The sequence below is a fragment of the Ambystoma mexicanum genome, chromosome 3q (genome assembly GCF_040938575.1).
Source record: "Ambystoma mexicanum isolate Mex_15411 chromosome 3q, UKY_AmexF1_1, whole genome shotgun sequence".
Lineage (NCBI taxonomy): Eukaryota > Metazoa > Chordata > Amphibia > Caudata > Ambystomatidae > Ambystoma > Ambystoma mexicanum.
Window position 1 is genome coordinate 1,276,772,510 of NC_090926.1, and position 22,714 is coordinate 1,276,795,223.

General features: G+C 50.7%; 1 protein-coding gene across 1 annotated transcript in view; it reads left to right on the forward strand.

Annotated features, from left to right (window-relative positions):
* The window catches only part of TNFSF14 (TNF superfamily member 14), a 221,901-nt gene that overhangs the window by 166,219 nt on the left and 32,968 nt on the right, over nucleotides 1-22,714 (forward strand). The window contains exon 2 of the mRNA XM_069604333.1: nucleotides 11,731-11,767. Within this exon, the coding sequence (XP_069460434.1) occupies nucleotides 11,731-11,767 (37 nt within the window). The remainder of the gene's footprint in view (nucleotides 1-11,730; nucleotides 11,768-22,714) is intronic.

The following is a 22,714-nucleotide window of genomic DNA, read 5'->3' on the forward strand; positions in this document are numbered from 1 at the left end:
TGTAGTCGAGCTGGTTACAGTCCTGGTGAGCATGTGGGAGGGTTGGTTAGATCCTCCATGCGCATGTAGGAGAGCTGGTTAAAGTCCTGGTGAGCTCCTGGGAGGGTTGGTTAGTACCTCCATGCGCATGCGCGATTGCTGGTTACAGTCCTGGTTAGCTTGTGTGAGGGTTTGTTAGAGCCTCCATGCCCATGTGGGAGAGCTGGTTGCAGTCCTGGTGAGCTTGTGGTAGGGTTGGTTAGGGTCTCCATGCTCACGTGGGAGAGCTGTTTGCAGTCCTGGTGAGCATGTGGGAGGGTTGGTTAGAGCCTCCACGTGCATGTGGGAGAGCTGGTTGCAGTCCTGGTGAGCTTGTGGGAGGGTTGTTTAAAGCCTCCATGCGCATGTGAGAGAGCAGGTTGCAGTCCTGGTTAGCTTGTGGGAGGGTTGGTTAGAGCATCCATGTGCATGTGGGAGAGCGGGTTGCAGTCCTGGTGAGATTGTGGGAGGGTTGGTTAGGGTCTCCATGTGCATGTGGGAGAGCTGATTGAAGTCCTGGTGAGCTTGTGAGAGGGTTGGTTGGAGCCTCCATGCGCATGTGGGAGAGCGGGTTGCAGTCCTGGTGAGCCTGTGGGAGGGTTGTTTAGAGCCTCCATGCACATGTGGGAGAGCTGGTTGTAGTCCTGATGAGCTTGTGGGAGGGTTGTTTAGGGCCCCATGCGCAAGTGGGAGATCTGGTTGCAGTCCTGGTGAGCTTGTGGGAGGGTTGGATAGAGCCCCCATGTGTATGTGGGAGAGCTGGTTGCAGTCCTGGTGAGCTTGTGGGAGGATTGTTGGAGCATACATGCACATGTGGGAGAGTGGGTTGCAGTTCTGGTGAGCTTGTGAGAGCATTGGTTAGAGCCTCCATGCGCATGTGGGAGAGCTGGTTGCAGTCCTGGTGAGCTTGTGGGAGGCTTGGTTAGGGTCTCCATGCGCACGTGGGAGAGCTGGTTGCAGTCCTGGTGAACTTGAGGGAGGGTTGGTTAGAGCCTCCATTTGCATGTGGGAGAGCGGGTAGCAGTCCTGGTGAGATCATGTGAGGGTTGGTTAGAGCCTCCATGCGCATGTGTGAGAGCAGGTTGCAGTCCTGGTTAGCTCGTGGGAGGGTTGGTTAGAGCATCCATGTGCATGTGGGAGAGCGGGTTGCAGTCCTGGTGAGATTGTGGGAGGGTTGGTTAGGGTCTCCATGTGCATGTGGGAGAGCTGCTTGAAGTCCTGGTGAGCTTGTGAGAGGGTTGGTTGGAGCCTCCATGCGCATGTGGGAGAGCGGGTTGCAGTCCTGGTGAGCCTGTGGGAGGGTTGGTTAGAGCCTCCATGCACATGTGGGAGAGCTGGTTGTAGTCCTGATGAGCTTGTGGGAGGGTTGTTTAGGGCCCCATGCGCAAGTGGGAGATCTGGTTGCAGTCCTGGTGAGCCTGTGGGAGGGTTGGTTAGTACCTCTATGCGCATGCGCGAGTGCTGGTTACAGTCCTGGTGAGCTTGTGGGAGGATTGGTTAGAGCCTCCATGCCCATGCGGGAGTGCTGGTTGCAGTCCTGGTGAGCTTGTGGGAGGGTTGGATAGAGCCCCCATGTGTATGTGGGAGAGTTGGTTGCAGTCCTGGTGAGCTTGTGGGAGGATTGGTTGGAGCATACAAGCACATGTGGGAGAGTGGGTTGCAGTTCTGGTGAGCTTGTGAGAGCGTTGTTTAGAGCCTCCATGTGCATGTGAGAGAGCTGGTTGCAGTCCTGGTGAGCTTGTGGGAGGGTTGGTTAGAGCCTCCATCCACATGTGGGAACGCTGGTTGTAGTCCTGGTGAGCTTATGGGAGTGTTGGTTAGAGCTTCCATGCACACATAGGAGCGCTGGTTACAGACAGTCCTGGTGAGCTTGTGGGAGGGTTGGTTACCGCCTCCATGCACATGTGGGAGACCTGGATACAGTCCTGGTGAGCTTGTGGGAGGGTTGGTTAGGGCCTCCATGCACATGTGGGAGAGCTGGTTGCAGTCCTGGTGAGCTTGTGGGAGGGTTGGTTAGAGTCACCATGCGCATGTAGGAGAGCTGGTTGTAGTAATGGTGAGCTTATGGGAGTGTCTCCATGCACACGTAGGAGCGCTGGTTAAAGACAGTCCTGGTGAGCTTGTGGGAGGGTTGGTTAGCGCCTCCATGCACATGTGGGAAACCTGGATACAGTCCTGGTGAGCTTGTGGGAGGGTTGGTTAGAGCCTCCATGCACATGTGGGAGAGCTGGTTGTAGTCCTGGTGAGCTTGTGGGAGGGTTGGATAGAGCCCCCATGTGTATGTGGGAGAGCTAGTTGCAGTCCTGGTGAGCTTGTGGGAGGATTGTTGGAGCATACATGCACATGTGGGAGAGTGGGTTGCAGTTCTGGTGAGCTTGTGAGAGCGTTGGTTAGAGCCTCCATGCACATGTGGGAGAGCTGGTTGCAGTCCTGGTGAGCTTGTGGGAGGGTTGGTTAGGGTCTCCATGCGCACGTGGGAGAGCTGGTTGCAGTCCTGGTGAACTTGAGGGAGGGTTGGTTAGAGCCTCCATTTGCATGTGGGAGAGCTGGTAGCAGTCCTGGTGAGCTCATGTGAGGGTTGGTTAGAGCCTCCATGCGCATGTGTGAGCGCTGGTTACAGACAGTCTTGGTGAGCTTGTGGGAGGATTGGTTGGAGCCTCCATGCGCATGTAGCAGAGGTGGTTACAGCCCTGATGAAGATGTGGGAAGTCCGGTTAGAGCTTCCATATGCATGTAGTCGAGCTGGTTACAGTCCTGGTGAGCATGTGGGAGGGTTGGTTAGATCCTCCATGCGCATGTAGGAGAGCTGGTTAAAGTCCTGGTGAGCTCCTGGGAGGGTTGGTTAGAGCCTCCATACACATGTGGGAGAGTTGGTTACAGTATTGGTGCGCATGTGGGAGGGTTAGTTAGGGCCTCCATGCACATGTGGGAGAGCTGGTTGCAGTCCTGGTGAGCTTGTGGGAGGATTGGTTAGAGCCTCCATGTGCATGTGGGAGGGCTGTTTGCAGTTCTATTGAGCTTGTGGGACTGTTGGTTAGAGCCTCCATGCGCATGTGAGAGAGCTGGTTGCAGTCCTAGTGACCTTGTGGGAGGGTTGGTTAGAGCCTCCATGCGCATGTAGGAGTGCTGGTTAGAGTCTTGATGAGCTCATGGGAGGGGTGGTTAGCGCCTCCATGTGCATGAAGGAGAGCTAGTTGCAGTCCTGGTGAGCTTGTGGGAGGGTTGATTAGAACCTCCATGTGCTGGTGGGAGAGCTGGTTGCAGTCCTGGTGAGCTTGTGGGAGGGTTGATTAGGGTCTCCATGCGCATGTGGGAGAGCTGGTTGCAGTCCTTGTGAGCTTGTGGGAGGGTTGGTTAGAGCCTCCATGTGCATGTGGGAGAGCTCGTTGAAGTCCTGGTGAGCTTTTGGGAGGGTTGTTTAGAGCCTCCATGCGCATGTGAGAGAGCAGGTTGCAGTCCTGGTTAGCTCTTGGGAGGTATGGTTAGAGCATCCATGTGCATGTGGTTGAGCGGGTTGTATTCCTGGTGAGATTGTGGGAGGGTTGGTTAGGGTCTCCATGTTCATGTGGGAGAGCTGGTTGAAGTCCTGGTGAGCTTGTGAGAGGGTTGGTTGGAGCCTCCATGCGCATGTGGGAGAGCGGGTTGCAGTCCTGGTGAGCTTGTGGGAGGGTTGGTTAGAGCCTCCATGCACATGTGGGAGAGCTGGTTGTAGTCCTGATGAGCTTGTGGGAGGGTTGTTTAGGGCCCCATGTGCAAGTGGGAGAGCTGGTTGCAGTCCTGGTGAGCCTGTGGGAGGGTTGGTTAGTACCTCTATGCGCATGCTCGAGTGCTGGTTACAGTCCTGGTGAGCTTGTGGGAGGATTGGTTAGAGCCTCCATGGCCATGCAGAAGTGCTGGTTGCAGTCCTGGTGAGCTTGTGGGAGGGTTGGATAGAGCCCCCATGTGTATGTGGGAGAGTTGGTTGTAGTCCTGGTGAGCTTGTGGGAGGATTGGTTGGAGCATACAAGCACATGTGGGAGAGTGGGTTGCAGTTCTGGGGAGCTTGTGAGAGCGTTGGTTAGAGCCTCCATGTGCATGTGGGAGAGCTGGTTGAAGTCCTGGTGAGCTTGTGGGAGGGTTGGTTAGAGCCTCCATCCACAAGTGGGAACGCTGGTTGTAGTCCTGGTGAGCTTATGGGAGTGTTGGTTAGAGCTTCCATGCACACGTAGGAGCGCTGGTTACAGACAGTCCTGGTGAGCTTGTGGGAAGGTTGGTTACCGCCTCCATGCACATGTGGGAGACCTGGATACAGTCCTGGTGAGCTTGTGGGAGGGTTGGTTAGGGACTCCATGCACATGTGGGAGAGCTGGTTGCAGTCCTGCTGAGCTCGTGGGAGGGTTGGTTTGAGCCCCCATGTTCATGTGGGAGAGGTATTTGCAGTCCTGGTGAGCTTTTGAGAGGGTTGGTTAGAGTCACCATGCGCATGTAGGAGAGCTGGTTGTAGTCCTGGTGAGCTTATGGGAGTGTTGGTTAGAGCCTCCATGCACACGTAGGAGCGCTGGTTACAGACAGTCCTGGTGAGCTTGTGGGAGGGTTGGTTAGCGCCTCCATGCACATGTGGGAAACCTGATTACAGTCCTGGTGAGCTTGTGGGAGGGTTGGTTAGGGCCTCCATGCACATGTGGGAGAGCTGGTTGCAGTCCTGGTGAGCTTGTGGGAGGGTTGGATAGAGCCCCCATGTGTATGTGGGAGAGCTGGTGGCAGTCCTGGTGAGCTTGTGGGAGGATTGTTGGAGCATACATGCACATGTGGGAGAGTGGGTTGCAGTTCTGGTGAGCTTGTGAGAGCGTTGGTTAGAGCCTCCATGCGCATGTGGGAGAGCTGGTTGCAGTCCTGGTGAGCTTGTGGGAGGGTTGGTTAGGGTCTCCATGCGCACGTGGGAGAGCTGGTTGCAGTCCTGGTGAGCTTGAGGGAGGGTTGGTTAGAGCCTCCATGTGCATGTGGGAGAGCTGGTAGCAGTCCTGGTGAGCTCATGTGAGGGTTGGTTAGAGCATCCATGCGCATGTGTGAGCGCTGGTTACAGACAGTCCTGGTGAGCTTGAGGGAGGGTTGGTTAGAGCCTCCATGTGCATGTGGGAGAGCTGGTAGCAGTCCTGGTGAGCTCATGTGAGGGTTGGTTAGAGCATCCATGCGCATGTGTGAGCGCTGGTTACAGACAGTCCTGGTGAGCTTGTGGGAGGGTTGGTTAGCGCCTCCATGCACATGTGGGAGACCTGGATACAGTCCTGGTGAGCTTGTGGGAGGGTTAGTTAGGGCCTCCATTCACATGTTGGAGAGCTGGTTGTAGTCCTGGTGAGCTTGTGGGAGGGTTGGTTAGGGCCTCCATGTGCATGTGGGAGAGCTGGTTGCAGTCCTGGTGAGTTTGTTTGAGGATTGGTTAGAGTCTCCATGCACATGTGGGAGATATGGTCGCAGTCATGGTGGGCTTGTGGGAGGGTTGGTTAGAGTCTTCATGCGCATGTGGGAGCAATGGTTGCAGTCCTTGTGAGCTTGTGGGAGGGTTGTTTAGAGCCTCTATGCGCATGTGGGAGAGCTGGTTGCAGTCCTGGTGAGCTTGTGGGGGGGTTGGTAGCACTCCTGGTGAGCTTGTGGGGGGGTTGTTTAGAGTCTCCATGCACATGTGGAAGAGCGGGTTGCAGTTCTGGTGAGCTTGTGCAAGGTTCGTTGCAGTCCTGGTGAGCTTGTGGGAGGGTTGGTTAGAGTCTCCATGCACATGTGGGAGAGCTGGTGGCAGTCCTGGTGAGCTTGTGGGAGTGTTGGTTAGAGCCTCCATGCACATGAGGGAGAGCTGGTTACAGACAGTCCTGGTGAGCTTGTGGGAGGGTTGGTTAGGGCCTCCATGCGCATGTGCGAGAGCTAGTTGTAGTCCTGGTGAGCTTGTGGGAGGGTTGGTTGGGGCCTCCATGCGCATGTGGGAGAGCTGGTTGCAGTCCTGGTGAGTTTGTGGGTGGGTTGGTTAGAGTCTCCATGCATATGTGGGAGATATGGTTGCAGTCCTGGTGAGTTTGTGGGAGAGTTGGTGAGGGCCTCCATGCGCATGTGGGAGAGCTGGTTGTAGTCCTGGTGAGCTTGTGGGAGGGTTGTGATAGCCTCCATGTGCATGTGGGAGAGCTGGCGGCAGTCATGGTGAGCTTGTCGGAGGGTTGGTTAGAGCCTCCAGGAGCATGTGGTAGAGCTGGTTGCAGTTCTGATGAGCTTGTGGGGGTGTTGGTTAGGGCCTCCATGCGCATGTTGGAGACCTGGTTGCAGTTCTGGTGAGCTTGTGGGAGGGATCGTTAGGGTCTCCATGCACATGTGGGTGAGCTGGTTGCAGTCTTGGCGAGTTTGTGGGAGAGCTGGTTACAATCTTGAGCATGTGGGAGGGTTGCTTAGGGCCTCCATGCACATGTGGGAGAGCTGGTTGTAATCCTGGTGAGCTTGTGGGAGGGTTGGTTGGGGCCTCCATGCCCATGTGGGAGAGCTGGTTGCAGTCCTGGTGTGTTTGTGGGAGGGTTGGTTAGACTCTCCATGCACATGTGTGCGTTATGGTTGCAGTCCTGGTGGGCTTGTGGGAGGGTTGGTTAGAGCCTTTATGAGCATGTGGGAGCGCTGGTTACATTCCTTGTGAGCTTGTGGGAGGGTTGTTTAGTGCCTCCTTGCGCATGTGGAAGAGCTGGTTGCAGTCCTGGTGAGCTCATGAGAGGTTTGGTTAGAGCCTCCATGCACAAATGGGAGAGCTGGTTACAGTCCTGATGAGCTTGTGTGAGGGTTGGTTGCACTCCTGGTGAGCTTGTGGGAGGGTTGGTTAGAGTCTCCATGCACATGTCGAAAAACGGGTTGCAGTTCTGGTGAGCTTGTGCAAGAGTTGGTTAGAGTCTCCATGCACATGTGGGAGAGCTGGTGGCAGTCCTGGTGAGTTTGTGGGAGGGCTGGTTAGGGCCCCATGCACAAGTGGGAGAGCTGGTTGCAGTCCTGGTGAGCTTGTGGGAGAGCTGGTTACAATCTTGAGCATGTGGGAGGGTTGGTTAGGGCCTCCATGCACATGTGGGAGAGCTGGTTGTAGTCCTGGTGAGCTTGTGGGAGGGTTGGTTGGGGCCTCCATGCCCATGTGGGAGAGCTGGTTGCAGTCTCGGTGTGTTTGTGGAAGGTTTGCTTAGACTCTCCATGCACATGTGTGGGTTATGGTTGCAGTCCTGGTGGGCTTGTGGGAGGGTTGGTTAGAGCCTTTATGAGCATGTGGGAGCGCTGGTTACAGTCCTTGTGAGCTTGTGGGAGGGTTGTTTAGCGCCTCCTTGCACATCTGGAAGAGCTGGTTGCAGTCCTGGTGAGCTCATGAGAGGTTTGGTTAGAGCCTCCATGCACAAATGGGAGAGCTGGTTACAGTCCTGATGAGCTTGTGGGAGGGTTGGTTGCACTCCTGGTGAGCTTGTGCAAGTGTTGGTTAGAGTCTCCATGCACATGTGGGAGAGCTAGTGGCAGTCCTGGTCAGCTTGTGGGAGGGTTGGTTGCACTCCTGGTGAGCTTGTGGGAGGGTTGGTTAGAGTCTCCATGCGCATGTGGGAGAGCGAGTTGCAGTCCTGGTGATTTTGTAGGAGGGTTGGTTAGAGTCTCCATGGACATGTGGGAGAGCTGGTGGCAGTCCTGATGAGTTTGTGGGAGGGTTGGTTAGGGCCTCCATGCCCATGTGGGAGAGCTGGTTGCAGTCTCGGTGTGTTTGTGGAAGGTTTGCTTAGACTCTCCATGCACATGTGTGGGTTATGGTTGCAGTCCTGGTGGGCTTGTGGGAGGGTTGGTTAGAGCCTTTATGAGCATGTGGGAGCGCTGGTTACAGTCCTTGTGGGCTTGTGGGAGGGTTGTTTAGCGCCTCCTTGCACATCTGGAAGAGCTGGTTGCAGTCCTGGTGAGCTCATGAGAGGTTTGGTTAGAGCCTCCATGCACAAATGGGAGAGCTGGTTACAGTCCTGATGAGCTTGTGGGAGGGTTGGTTGCACTCCTGGTGAGCTTGTGCAAGTGTTGGTTAGAGTCTCCATGCACATGTGGGAGAGCTAGTGGCAGTCCTGGTCAGCTTGTGGGAGGGTTGGTTGCACTCCTGATGAGCTTGTGGGAGGGTTGGTTAGAGTCTCCATGCACATGTGGGAGAGCGAGTTGCAGTCCTGGTGACTTTGTAGGAGGGTTGGTTAGAGTCTCCATGGACATGTGGGAGAGCTGGTGGCAGTCCTGATGAGTTTGTGGGAGGGTTGGTTAGGGCACCCACGCGCATGTGGGAGAGCTGGTTGCAGTCCTGGTGAGCTTGTGGGAAGGTTGGTTAGGGCCCCCATGCGCATGTGGGAGAGCTGGTTGCAGTCATGTTGAGCTTGTGGGAGGGTTGGTTAGAGTCTCCATGCACATGTGGGAGAGCTGGTTACAGTCCTCGTGAGCTTGTGGGAGGGTTGGTTAGAGCCTCCATGCGCATGTGGTAGAGCTGGTTGCAGTCCTGGTGAGCTTGTGGGAGTGTTGGTTAGGGCCTCCATGCGCATGTGGGAGACCTGGTTGCAGTTCTGGTGAGCTTGTGGGAGGGATGGTTGGTGCCTCCATGCGCATGTGGGGGAGCTGGTTGCAGTCCTAGTGAGCTTGTTGGAGAGCTTGTTACAGTCTTGATGAGCATGTGGGAGTGTTGGGTAGAGCTTCCATGCGCATGTGGGAGAGCTGGTTGAGGTCCTGGTGAGCTTCTGGCAGTGTTGGTTAGGGCCCTCCTGCGCATGTGGGAGAGCTGGTTGCAGTCCTGGTGAGCTTGTGGGAGGGTTGGTTAGAGTCTCCATGCACATGTGGGAGAGCTGGTTACAGTCCTCGTGAGCTTGTGGGAGGGTTGGTTAGAGCCTCCATGCGCATGTGGTAGAGCTGGTTGCAGTCCTGGTGAGCTTGTGGGAGTGTTGGTTAGGGCCTCCATGCGCATGTGGGAGACCTGGTTGCAGTTCTGGTGAGCTTGTGGGAGGGATGGTTGGTGCCTCCATGCGCATGTGGGGGAGCTGGTTGCAGTCCTGGTGAGCTTGTGGGAGGGTTGGTTAGAGTCTCCATGCACATGTGGGAGAGCGAGTTGCAGTCCTGGTGACTTTGTAGGAGGGTTGGTTAGAGTCTCCATGGACATGTGGGAGAGCTGGTGGCAGTCCTGATGAGTTTGTGGGAGGGTTGGTTAGGGCCCCCACGCGCATGTGGGAGAGCTGGTTGCAGTCCTGGTGAGCTTGTGGGAAGGTTGGTTAGGGCCCCCATGCGCATGTGGGAGAGCTGGTTGCAGTCATGTTGAGCTTGTGGGAGGGTTGGTTAGAGTCTCCATGAACATGTGGGAGAGCTGGTTACAGTCCTCGTGAGCTTGTGGGAGGGTTGGTTAGAGCCTCCATGCGCATGTGGTAGAGCTGGTTGCAGTCCTGGTGAGCTTGTGGGAGTGTTGGTTAGGGCCTCCATGCGCATGTGGGAGACCTGGTTGCAGTTCTGGTGAGCTTGTGGGAGGGATGGTTGGTGCCTCCATGCGCATGTGGGGGAGCTGGTTGCAGTCCTAGTGAGCTTGTTGGAGAGCTTGTTACAGTCTTGATGAGCATGTGGGAGTGTTGGGTAGAGCTTCCATGCGCATGTGGGAGAGCTGGTTGAGGTCCTGGTGAGCTTCTGGCAGTGTTGGTTAGGGCCCTCCTGCGCATGTGGGAGAGCTGGTTGCAGTCCTGGTGAGCTTGTGGGAGGGTTGGTTAGAGTCTCCATGCACATGTGGGAGAGCTGGTTACAGTCCTCGTGAGCTTGTGGGAGGGTTGGTTAGAGCCTCCATGCGCATGTGGTAGAGCTGGTTGCAGTCCTGGTGAGCTTGTGGGAGTGTTGGTTAGGGCCTCCATGCGCATGTGGGAGACCTGGTTGCAGTTCTGGTGAGCTTGTGGGAGGGATGGTTGGTGCCTCCATGCGCATGTGGGGGAGCTGGTTGCAGTCCTGGTGAGCTTGTGGGAGGGTTGGTTAGAGTCTCCATGCACATGTGGGAGAGCGAGTTGCAGTCCTGGTGACTTTGTAGGAGGGTTGGTTAGAGTCTCCATGGACATGTGGGAGAGCTGGTGGCAGTCCTGATGAGTTTGTGGGAGGGTTGGTTAGGGCCCCCACGCGCATGTGGGAGAGCTGGTTGCAGTCCTGGTGAGCTTGTGGGAAGGTTGGTTAGGGCCCCCATGCGCATGTGGGAGAGCTGGTTGCAGTCATGTTGAGCTTGTGGGAGGGTTGGTTAGAGTCTCCATGAACATGTGGGAGAGCTGGTTACAGTCCTCGTGAGCTTGTGGGAGGGTTGGTTAGAGCCTCCATGCGCATGTGGTAGAGCTGGTTGCAGTCCTGGTGAGCTTGTGGGAGTGTTGGTTAGGGCCTCCATGCGCATGTGGGAGACCTGGTTGCAGTTCTGGTGAGCTTGTGGGAGGGATGGTTGGTGCCTCCATGCGCATGTGGGGGAGCTGGTTGCAGTCCTAGTGAGCTTGTTGGAGAGCTTGTTACAGTCTTGATGAGCATGTGGGAGTGTTGGGTAGAGCTTCCATGCGCATGTGGGAGAGCTGGTTGAGGTCCTGGTGAGCTTCTGGCAGTGTTGGTTAGGGCCCTCCTGCGCATGTGGGAGAGCTGGTTGCAGTCCTGGTGAGCTTGTGGGAGGGTTGGTTAGAGCCTCCATGCGCATGTGGTAGAGCTGGTTGCAGTCCTGGTGAGCTTGTGGGAGTGTTGGTTAGGGCCTCCATGCGCATGTGGGAGACCTGGTTGCAGTTCTGGTGAGCTTGTGGGAGGGATGGTTGGTGCCTCCATGCGCATGTGGGGGAGCTGGTTGCAGTCCTAGTGAGCTTGTTGGAGAGCTTGTTACAGTCTTGATGAGCATGTGGGAGTGTTGGGTAGAGCTTCCATGCGCATGTGGGAGAGCTGGTTGAGGTCCTGGTGAGCTTCTGGCAGTGTTGGTTAGGGCCCTCCTGCGCATGTGGGAGAGCTGGTTGCAGTCCTGGTGAGCTTGTGGGAGGGTTGGTTAGAGCCTCCATGCACATGTGGGAGTGGAGGTAATAGTGCAACACCATCAGCCACATCAGGATCGGACTGGGGCATAACATTGTCTCGGGCACCAGTGCAGAAGTGGCCCACATGTACAAGTGGCTAGTCATTCCTTTTGTGACAGACTTTGAATAGCGCCCAAAGGAGGTGGGTGCGGGGGGGGGTGTTTGATAACATATGATGCAAATTGTGCATTTTAAAGACAAATTCGGCAAGACTGGTAATAACTACTAGCTGCATAGTAAAGTTACTCATGATCTGGCCCACATTGGCCAGAAAGGTGGCTGTTGTGACTCGCTTTACCTGCACTCTGCTTAGTATGCATGGAATGCTGTGAGTGAGTGGCGTGGAATGCTGAGTGAGGGAATGTTATGTTACGAGTGGTTCCATGAATGTCAGTTGATATGATGGGGTGACTGAGAGAGGATGCCGGTGGATGATTCTGTCCCTGTGTACTTACCTGACCTGATGTACCAAGTATTATGTACCTGGAGCACAGTAATGAAGTTGATTGCTCCTGCAATGATGTCAGTGTCATTCCTGGCCAGGGACCCAGCGTAACAGTAGCTCACTTTGACCCAGCGTTTTGCGTTTTTGGTTCGGGCACCGCCCTATTGCCTATAGGCCAGTCCTAGCCTGAGCCACATGTACTTACACACTTGTTCTCCTTTTTTTCAGAAACGTGTGAACGTCAGCTTTGAGAAAGTGATCCAAGGTAAGATGTTTTAATTTTCAAAAGTAGCATGAGCTTCTTCTGATTGCTTAGTGCAAGGGTAAATTAGTAACCACGTGACCCCCTTGCAGGAACGGTGACGGCCGCCGTGACACCATCCAAAGACCCGGCGTGACCATAGAGATCACTTCCAGGGGCCGATGAGGGCAACACTGTCTCCTCCACGTCTAAGGACGACGGAGGGCCACTATGTTGCCATCCAATGGCCTGTGAGTACCAGAGTCTCCCCATCCAAGGACCAGTCATGACCACAGAGACCCCATGCAAGGACCAGTCATGACACAGTGACATGTAAGGATGGGTGAGGACCAGAGTCTCCCCATCCAAGGACCAGTCATGACCACAGAGACCCCATGCAAGGACCAGTCATGACACAGTGACATGTAAGGATGGGTGTGGACCATAGTGACCACATCAAAGGAACATTGAGGACCATAGAGACCCTTTGAAAGGGTCAGTGGTGACCAGCGACCTCAAATTAGGGAAAAAGGAGGGCAACAGTGTCCCTATTGATGGGCTAGTGTGAGCCAAACTGCCCCCACCACATCCAAGGACCAGGCAGGACCAGCAAGTCCCGGTCCAAAGACCAGTGATGACCACCGTGACCCATCCAAAGACTAGTGATGACCAGAGTGACCCATCCAAAGACCAGTGATGACCACAGTGACCCATCCAAAGACCAGTGATGACCACAGTGACCCATCCAAAGACAAGTGATGACCGCAGTGACGCATCCAAAGACCAGTGATGACCACAGTGACCCATCCAAAGACCAGTGATGACCGCAGTGACCCATCCAAAGACCAGTGATGACCACAGTGACCCATTCAAAGACAAGTGATGACCAGAGGGACCCATCCAAAGACCAGTGATGACCAGAGTGACCCATCGAAAGACCAGTGATGACCGCAGTGACCCCATGCACAGACCGATGATAACCATAAAACCCCTAACCAAGGACCAGTGATCATCCTACTGACCTCATTTTAGGAACAGTGAGGACCAGTGGGATCACCATCAAAGGAAGATGTGGTGACCAGGGACCTCACAGAAGGGAGCATTGATGACCATAGCGACCACACCCGGGAACCAGTGAGCACCACAGAGACTACATACAAGAGCTGGTGGTCACTATTGTCATCCCTGGTACTTCATTGTGGTGATTGCGGTTTTCACAGTTCCGTGGACTGAGACACTGTGGTGATTAGTGGCTCTTGGATGATGTCGCTATGGTCCTCAGTGTTGTTGCACTGCTCACTGAGGACACCAATGGTCCTTACATTTATTTTATTTTCTAGTTATTTATTTATATGTTTATAACGTGCCGGAAGCTCACGGGCATGGTGTCACTATTGTCATCACATGCCATTGGAAGGGGTCACTATCGTCATTAATGGTCCTTGGGCGTGGTTCCCAATGTTCCTAACTGGTTCTTGGATGGGGTGACTATCTTTATCACTGGCCTTTGAATTGGGTCACTATAGTCAATACTCGTCTTTGAGTGGGGGGGGGTCACGGTGGATATCACTGGTCATTTGATGAGGCCACTTTGGTCATTACTGGTCCTTGGAAGGTTGTGTGGTCATCAATAGTCGCTGATTGATGAATGAATGACTGAATGAATGAGAGTGAGGGAGATAGTGTGAATGAATGATTATGAGGACAGATGCATGGGTGAGGGTATGGTGCTAGAAGAATGAATACAAGATTGTGAAGAAGGATGCATGAATGAAATTTTAAATGGGTATGATAGCTTGAAGGGGCCTATATATATGTACTGTGAATTGCACTCCAAAATTCGGCAGCAAGCAAAGACCAAGTGGACAAGGTCTACAAATAACAAAGTCACTTTATTTTCTAATCCCAATGCAAAGCTAATGACAAAACCCAAAAGTAGCGGAAAGACGCGTTTCGCGACTCACACGCCACTTGATCACATAGAAACATTTAAATAAACTGCCCCATCTTTTATATTAAACGGTATGGCTCCTTGTGCACATTTATAGTCCTTCTTTAGTTTTGCTAATGTGGTTCAACTCACAATATAGTACATCACTTGCTGCAAAATCTGTCTGCCATTTTAATACGTCTGATTGTGTGAAACCACAAAGCTTAATTATTTAAAATGTACGTTGTACATGGTGCTTAGTGCTTATACCTGAAAATTCTGGGATTTATAATCACACCCACAATGAAGTAGTGAAAAGATAAAATCCACATTGATGGTATCATTGACGGTGAGGGGGTCTCTGCCATAAAATGCACAATGCAGATAAAGTAGAATAACATATTTACACAGATGTTAAAACCCAAATGTATAGTCTCTATAAGAGCAATGGTAAAAGTTCGAAATTAGGGCAAATTTGAAATATATACATATTTACATATATATTACACGGCCTGCAGTAGCGGCCGTGTAGTTAAGGTTAAGTTGCTCATCTCATAGGAAAAACACTTTTTGGGTGGCTTATAACTTTGCTCCTCCGGGATGAATCTTCACCAAACTTTGCAAAAAAAAGTATAGAGCGCACTCTGAATTTCTTTGGTATGTTTGGTGAGGTTTCGTCAAGGGGGGCAAAGTTATAGGGGGTCCAAATCATCTTTGTCCATAGATTGAATGGAAAAAAACGTTGCTCACGCCTACAGCTCACACCGCTGGACGGATTTTCACCAAATTTGCAGCAGGAGCCATGGCTTGGTCCCGAAAGGGTGCTTTTGTAAATTGGGTGAAAATCTGTTCAGTAGTGTTTTTAAATGGGCAAAATGTAGGTCCAAAAATTTAGTTATATCTGCTCCGCTCACAGACCCATTTCCCTGTTCGGTCCGTGGACAGCATCTGATTGGCCTAGAAGGTGATGTGATATCCGCAGACATCAGACGCGCCTGCTGATTGGATGGTGAAAAGCGTGAAGTGCATCAGATTTTTGGAAACGCTTGCCATGCTGGATTCGCGGACATCCGCCATTGTCCCCAGACTTTGCAGTAAAAGCATATAAAAAACAATATTACACTTGGCAAACTTATCAAACAATCTCTGGGGATTTAAGGGGTGTTGAGGATGGGATGGGATATGACCATAAGAAGCCAAAAAAAAAATCGTTTTTTGCCTCTGAAAAGTCTGCGAACACTGCGAATATTCGAGGGCCGTCCTGTGATGTTTGCGGACACCCCAGGTGTTCGTGGCCATCTGTGCCTATTTCTGCATTACAGGGTCAGTGAAAAGCAGTTCTTGAATGGCTTATAAGTTTGGCGCCACTCAATGAAAGTGCATGAAATTTGGGAATTCTATTCTAGATCTGACTCTGAAAGCTACTGCAAAGTTTGATGGGGTTCTGTCAAGAGGGGGTAAAATTAGAGGGGGGGTCCCAAAATATTGTAAAGGCTTATAAATGTGGTGCCATTTGACGAGTCTGCACACATGTTTGTAAAACTCTTTTAAATCTAGATATCAAAGTTTTGTAAAGTTTGGTGGGACTTTCTTCAGAGGGGGCTAAATTAGATGGGGAGATTTCAACATTTTAAGATGGCTTATAACTTTGTTGCCGTTTGATGAATGTGGACAAAAGTTTTCAGAAAGATTATAGACCCAACCTTCAATGTTTGTGTAAAGACTGAATGGATTTTGTCATTTAGGGGCTAAGTTATATGACTATTGTATGTAAATACATTTTGACACTTTTGAAAAAATAAAACATGGATGGATTTCAAGCAAACTACTGTAGCACATTTTTTTTCCCTTTCAAATCTATCCCACTTCCGAATAACTTTACCACATAGCCGGTCCAATGTGGACATGGCCACTTTAACCCCATTTTTGGTCTCTTGCATTCATGGCCAGTAGCCAGATTGTCCAGGTCATGACATCATCCCATGACCCAGACAATCTGGCCACTGCCCATGGCCACAGGTTATACCTCAGTCACCAAAGGTATATCACTACTTTTTATACCTACATTACGACACTTGCCAAAAAATAATACACAGGCACATTTGCAAAACCAGGCTTTAAGGTCCTTGCCAATGCTCCTTACACAGGTTTTCTGGAAATCCACCCATGTTTTATTTTTTCAAAAGTCTCAAATTGGAATTCTCTTTGTTGTCTTTCTTTGGCTGCTGTCCCTCATCCTTTTTCTGAGTTGCCCCAGAATCTGTGTGAGTAGCCCTGTTGGCAACCCACAAGTCAGCAGCCTTAGCTAACTTCTTAGGATCTATCTCCTTTGAATCAACCAAGTGCTGTCTAAGCTCAGGGGAGCAGACCTCAAAAATAGACTCCAACATTACAAGATTCATCAAAGCTTCATAAGGGTTCACTTTGTAACCATTAACCCAACCATCTAAGTTTTTCAAACATTCACACACCCAGCTAGCCCAAGGGGTACCATCATGCTTTTTGAGGGTTCTAAACCTCTTAAGATACTGGTAAGGGGTCTTCCCAAACCAAGCTATTCATGCTAGCTTCACACACTCATAATCCTGTTTATCCTCCTCCCCCAACTCCATTACAGCATCACTTGCAACAGGGGGGAGCCTATAGAAAAGCCAAGGAATCAACTGATTCCCTGAGATACCTTGAATCCCATGATTGTACTCAAACATTGCTAACCAATCCAAAACATCAAGTTTAGTCTCATACATACCAATCATTTCCTTTGGCATATGGGGTCTCGTAGGGCTTGAAGACCTAGAGGACTCTGGGAGAGAAGCATTTTCTAGAGACAGTTTCTTCATTTCTAGTTCATGGTTCAGCTCCATTTCTCTGAGCCTTAACTCTTGATGTTTCATGGCAGTTTGTGCATCAATACGTTTCACTTCTAATTCAAGTCTCATTTTCTCTAGTGCAATAAACTCAGGAGTGAGTGTAGGACCTGTGGGTGTCCCTGTGGACAGAGGTTGTGCTTTCTGAGCAGGCAAGGGAGTTGTAAGGTTTCCTAACAAGGACTCATCTACTTCTTCTTCAACACTCTCAGAATCAGAAACATCAGTATCCACATTGGCTGGAGGGGTAGGCCCTTCTGACCCACTCCCCAGACTTTGTTTTCCCAATAACTTAGCAACCAGTTCAGATTTATTTCCTTTACCAGAGAGACTCCTCTCCCTACACATGGTTCTCAGAACCTCAGCAGTGTAGTTTGAGAGACTCTCTTCAGTGTAGCTTTCCATATTTGACATGATTTCTCAGTTAATATAATTTGTGGTGTTTAGCCTTGTGGTTAGTTGACCCAAAGCAATAGCAGCACTTTTTCCTTTTCTTCTTTTTAGATCTGATTATGATTAAATCTATTGATTTTATTTCGATTGAGTGTGTTGTTTTGTTGGTTAAGAGCCTAATTGTTGTGTTTCTTTTTTGTTTTTTTCTCTCTTACACAAGATTGTTAATTTTACTGTGTATTTGAAATTATGAATGAAATGTTAAATTTGATGAAAGTTGAGTTTCTCAGCTAAATTCAATTAAAAAAAAATAGCAGCACTCTAAGTGTAATCACTCTACTTTCAAATCCTCACCGCTGTACACCAGTGTTAGGCAGAATCCTGTGCAGTGCCCTTAGGGACCACTACAGACAATTAAGACTACAGGTGGCAATACAAGTTCACCTTTGGTACAAGCCTGTACTACACTGTTAAAGTGATAGCAGTAGCGGAGCAGCCAGACTTATCTCAAGAGTAAATGAGCAGTAGTAGAGATTACACAAAGGACCACAATTACTGTGACTCAAACAAACAATGACTCAAGGTTTCAGGTAAAAAATATAAGTACATTTATTTTTAAACCATCTGTTATAAAACACTTCACTTCTAAAAATTCGAAACCACACGTAAAATACACTACACACAACCAATTCCACTTGTGCCAGTAAATTCAAGGTAAGTACAATAGGATTTGACAGACCGGTGTTGTGATACTAACGCATACCCGCGGATAGAAATGCTCACGAAGTTAAAACACACTTTGTACTTAAGAATTTCAAACAAGGGAAAAGTGAATAAAAATCAAAGGCAATACTTTTTCAAGGCAAGGAGACTTGAGGACGTGTTCAACGATACAGATTAAAGTCATTAGGCCTGCGCCAGTGTCAATGGAGCAGATGCTCAGTTGCCGAGGATCACACTTTGAACAGTTCGAGATACCAAGAGTTCGTAAAATTGTCAAATGGAAGGAAAAGTTATAAGAAGGAGGGAAGAAAGAACAAATCTTCGTGGAGGAAAAGGGTTCACCCCGATTCCGACTGGTCACATAGAGAGAATGACCAAGTGTGCACAGTACCTTATCCCGTTGAAGAAAAGCTGGTGCCACGGCAGTTGTTCCTGGTAGTTCCTGCAGACTCACGGGTCCTGCGGCTTCAGTCGTGGGGACAAGAAGGAGGACATCTGGAGCGATCTGCACTACCCAGGGATGAGGCCAGCAGCAGCGAAAAGAACAACAATGAATAAAAGGTGCGCTCCTTTAAATCAGGAGTGGGCTCTTCTGATGGCTATCCAGACCACTACAGCACAGCAGTGATTTCGACCCAGGAGAGGATTCTCTGACTGAAGAAAAGACGAGCTGGTTGATCCCACCAGGCTCAAGGAAAGAAGACTCAGGACTGGATCTTCTCTTGTCGTTGAAGGGTAGATAGCTCAGGACTGCAGCATGGCTTCACCGGGACTCAGGGTTGCAGCAGCTGTCCTCTTCTCTGCTTCTCTTCGGTTCCTTGCAGTTCCAGTGGCGACTCTGACTTGTAGCCCCAGAGTCCTGCCTTTTATGCCAAAATCCCCCATGCACACAGCCTGGTTGTCAATCACTCAGCAGGGGGGTTGTCCAGCCCGGACAACCACCTCAGCCAATCAAGTGCGACTTGGGTCTCCAAGGAGAAACTGTGCAGGGGGTGACTACACCCCTCCCTCACATTTAGCCCACCTAGACAACCAGATGCCAAAGGAGGGCTTCTGGTCAGAAGCCCGCCAAAGGTCGGCGAACAAAGGAGGCAAACCTGGTTTGCTGCGCAAAGAAAGACCCAAGAAGGATGTTAACAAAAAGAAATGGCGATTAAACCCAACCGGACCGAAATAAAAATATTTTGGGCTAGCGGGTTTAAAGTTCGAGGCTACTAAAATAGCCTAAAACAATACCACAGTATGTAATATAATCACGGTAGGAAAATTAGGGTAGATACCACTGCCACCAGCCAAGTCTTAATGTTAAGGGAGCGAAACAATGCTCCAGGAGGTACAGATAAAAAGAGTTAAGAATTAACCCTTTCCAAAACTCCATGTAAAATGGGGTCTACTGGAGCTGTGGTTAAAAGTTAATGGCAACTTTACCCTTTTCTGGGGGACAGCAGTCAGCCCCAGAAATGGAGTTGGTGGGAAGTCTAAAAGACAACCCTGTGTTACTGCACTGAAGGTGCTGTGTAACACACAAGAGTGGGGCTACTGAAGTGGTGTCCTTCAGAGTCCACAATCACAAAAACAGATGAAATACACATGGCAAAACACAGGTAAGAGTGGGGGAAAAGCTCACACTCTTACCAAGTGGAAAAAGTAAACTCCAGAAATCCAGCAAAGCTACTGAAGGACTCACTAGGTGAGGGAAATTAGCCATAGAATGAGAATTCTCCCTAACACTGTCCAATAGGGAAGCCTCTTACTTTCAGCGATGTAGAGCAGTAGTTGCTAGACTCAGGTTTAATCACCATTGCCTTGGATTTGGCAATATTAATATTTAGATTTTGGTGCAACTCATCACATTTGACCAAAAAAACAAAAAAAATAGATAAAGATTCACCAAACCTTGTGGTATTGTAGGGATCAGGACTGCATCATCCATGTAAAATAAGGCCATGATTCCCATCACCAGCCATCTTTGGACAGTCCGGGCAACCCCTTGCGAATGCGTATATTATCACTTGGATGTAGATGTTAAGTCAAGTCGAATGCAGTCTTTAGGTCCAGGAATACAACGTATACATACATTTTCGGCATAGTGTCACTATCTGACACCTGCACTGGCAGCATTGTGTCTCTATTTGAGACCTGCAATGGCAGCTTTGTGTCACTATCTGAGACCTGCACTGGCAGCATTGTGTCTGTATCTGAGACCTCCACTGGCAGCATTGTGTCTGTATCTGAGAAATGCACTGGCAGCATTGTGTCTGTATTTGAGAAATGCACTGGCAGCATTGTGTCTGTATCTGAGGCCTGCACTGGCAGCAGTGTGTCTGTATCTGAGACCTCCACTGGCAGCATTGTGCACTGGCAGCATTGTGTCTGTATCTGAGGCCTGCACTGGCAGCAGTGTGTCTGTATCTGAGACCTCCACTGGCAGCATTGTGTCTGTATCTGAGAAATGCACTGGCAGCATTGCGTCTGTATCTGAGACCTGCACTGGCAGCATTGTGTCTGTATCTGAGAAATGCACTTGCAGCATTGTGTCTGTATCTGAGACCTGCACTGGTAGCATTGTGTCTGTATCTGAGACCTGCACTGGCAGCATTGTGTCTGTATCTGATTCCTGCACTGGCGGCAGTGTGCCTGTATCTGAGACTTGCACTGGGAGCATTGTGTCTGTATCTGATTCCTGCACTGGCGGCAGTGTGCCTGTATCTGAGACCTGCACTGGCAGCATTGTGTCTGTATCTGATTCCTGCATTGACAGCATTGTGTCTGTATCTGAGACCTGGGCTGACAGCAGTGTGTCTGTATCTGAGACCTGCACTGGCAGCATTGTGTATGTATCTGATTCCTGCATTGACAGCATTGTGTCTGTATCTGATTCCTGCATTGACAGCATTGTGTCTGTATCTGAGACGTGCACTGACAGCATTGTGTCTGCATCTGATTCCTGCATTGACAGCATTGTGTCTGTATCTGAGACCTGCACTGACAGCATTGTGTCTGTATCTGATTCCTGCATTGACAGCATTGTGACTGTATCTGAGACCTGCGCTGACAGCATTGTGCCTGTATCTGAGACCTGCACTGACAGCATTGTGTCTGTATCTGAGACCTGCACTGACAGCATTGCGTCTGTATCTGAGACCTGCACTGACAGCAGTGTGCCTGTATCTGAGATCTGCACTGACAGCATTGTGCCTGTATCTGAGACCTGCATTCGCAGCAGTGTGTCTGTATCTGAGACCTGCATTGACAGCATTATGTCTGTATCTGAGACCTGCATTGACAGCATTGTGCTTGTATGAGAGACCTGCACTGGCAGCAGTGTGTCTCTATCTGAGACCTGTGCTGACAGCATTGTGGCTGTATCTGAGACCTGCACTGGCAGCATTGTGCCTGTATCTGAGACCTGCACTGGCAGCATTGTGTTTGTATCTGAGACCTGTACTGGCAGCATTGTGCCTGTATCTGAGACCTGCACTGGCAGCATTGTGTCTGTATCTGAGACCTGCACTGGCAGCAGTGGGCCTGTATCTGAGAACTGCATTTCCAACATTGTGTCTGTATCTGAGACCTGCACTGGCAGCAGTGTGCCTGCATCTGAGAGCTGCACTGGCAGCAGTGTGTCTGTATCTGAGACCTGCACTGGCAGCATTGTGCCTGTATCTGAGACCTGCATTGACAGCATTGTGTCTGTATCTGAGACCTGCACTGACAGCATTGTGTCTGCATCTGAGACCTGCACTGGCAGCATTGTGTCTGTATCTGAGAGCTGCACTGGCAGCACTGTGTTTGTATCTGAGACCTGCACTGACAGCATTGTGCCTGCATCTGAGACCTGCACTGACAGTGTTGTGTCTGTATCTGAGACCTGCAATGGCAGCGTTGTTTCTGTATCTGAGACCTGCATTGACAGCATTGTGTCTGTATCTGAGACCTGCACTGACAGCATTGTGTCTGTATCTGAGACCTGCACTGGCAGCATTGTGTCTGTATCTGAGACCTGCACTGACAGCATTGTGTCTGTATCTGAGACCTGCACTGACAGCATTGTGTCTGTATCTGAGACCTGCACTGGCAGCATTGTGTCTGTATCTGAGTCCTGCACTGGGAGCACTGTGTCTGTATCTGAGACCTGCACTGACAGCATTGTGTCTGCATCTGAGACCTGCACTGACAGTGTTGTGTCTGTATCTGAGACCTGCACTGACAGTGTTGTGTCTGTATCTGAGACCTGCATTGACAGCATTGTGCCTGTATCAGAGACCTGTGCTGACAGCATTGTGTCTGTATCAGAGACCTGCACAGGCAGAATGGTGCCTGTATCTGAGAGCTGTACTGGCAGCATTGTGCCTGTATCAGAGACCTGCACTGACAGCATAGTGTCTGTATCTGAGACCTGCTCTGGCAGCATTTTGTCTGTATCTGAGACCTGCACTGGCAGCATTGTGCCTGTATCAGAGACCTGCGCTGACAGCATTGTGCCTTTTTCACAGACCTGTACTGACAGCATTGTGTCTGTATCAGAGACCTGCGCTGACAGCATTGTGTCTGTTTCTGAGACCTGCACTGACAGCATTGTGTCTGTATCTGAGACCTGCACTGGCAGCAGTGTATCTGTATCTGAGACCTGCACTGGCAGCATTGTGTCTGTATCTGAGACCTGCACTGGCAGCATTGTGTCTGTATCTGAGACCTGCATTGGCAGCATTGTGCCTGTATCTGAGATCTGCACTGGCAGCATTGTGTCTGTATCAGCGACCTGCGCTGACAGCATTGTGTCTGTATCTGAGACCTGCGCTGACAGCATTGTGTCTGTATCTGAGGCCTGCACTGGCAGCATTGTGCCTGTATCTGAGACCTGCACTGGGAGCATTGTGTCTGTATCTGAGACCTGCGCTGACAGCATTGTGTCTGTATCTGAGACCTGCACTGGCAGCATTGTGTCTGTATCCGAGACCTGCACTGGCAGCATTGTGCCTGTATCTGAGACCTGCACTGGGAGCATTGTGTCTGCATCTGAGACCTGCACTGGGAGCATTGTGTCTGCATCTGAGA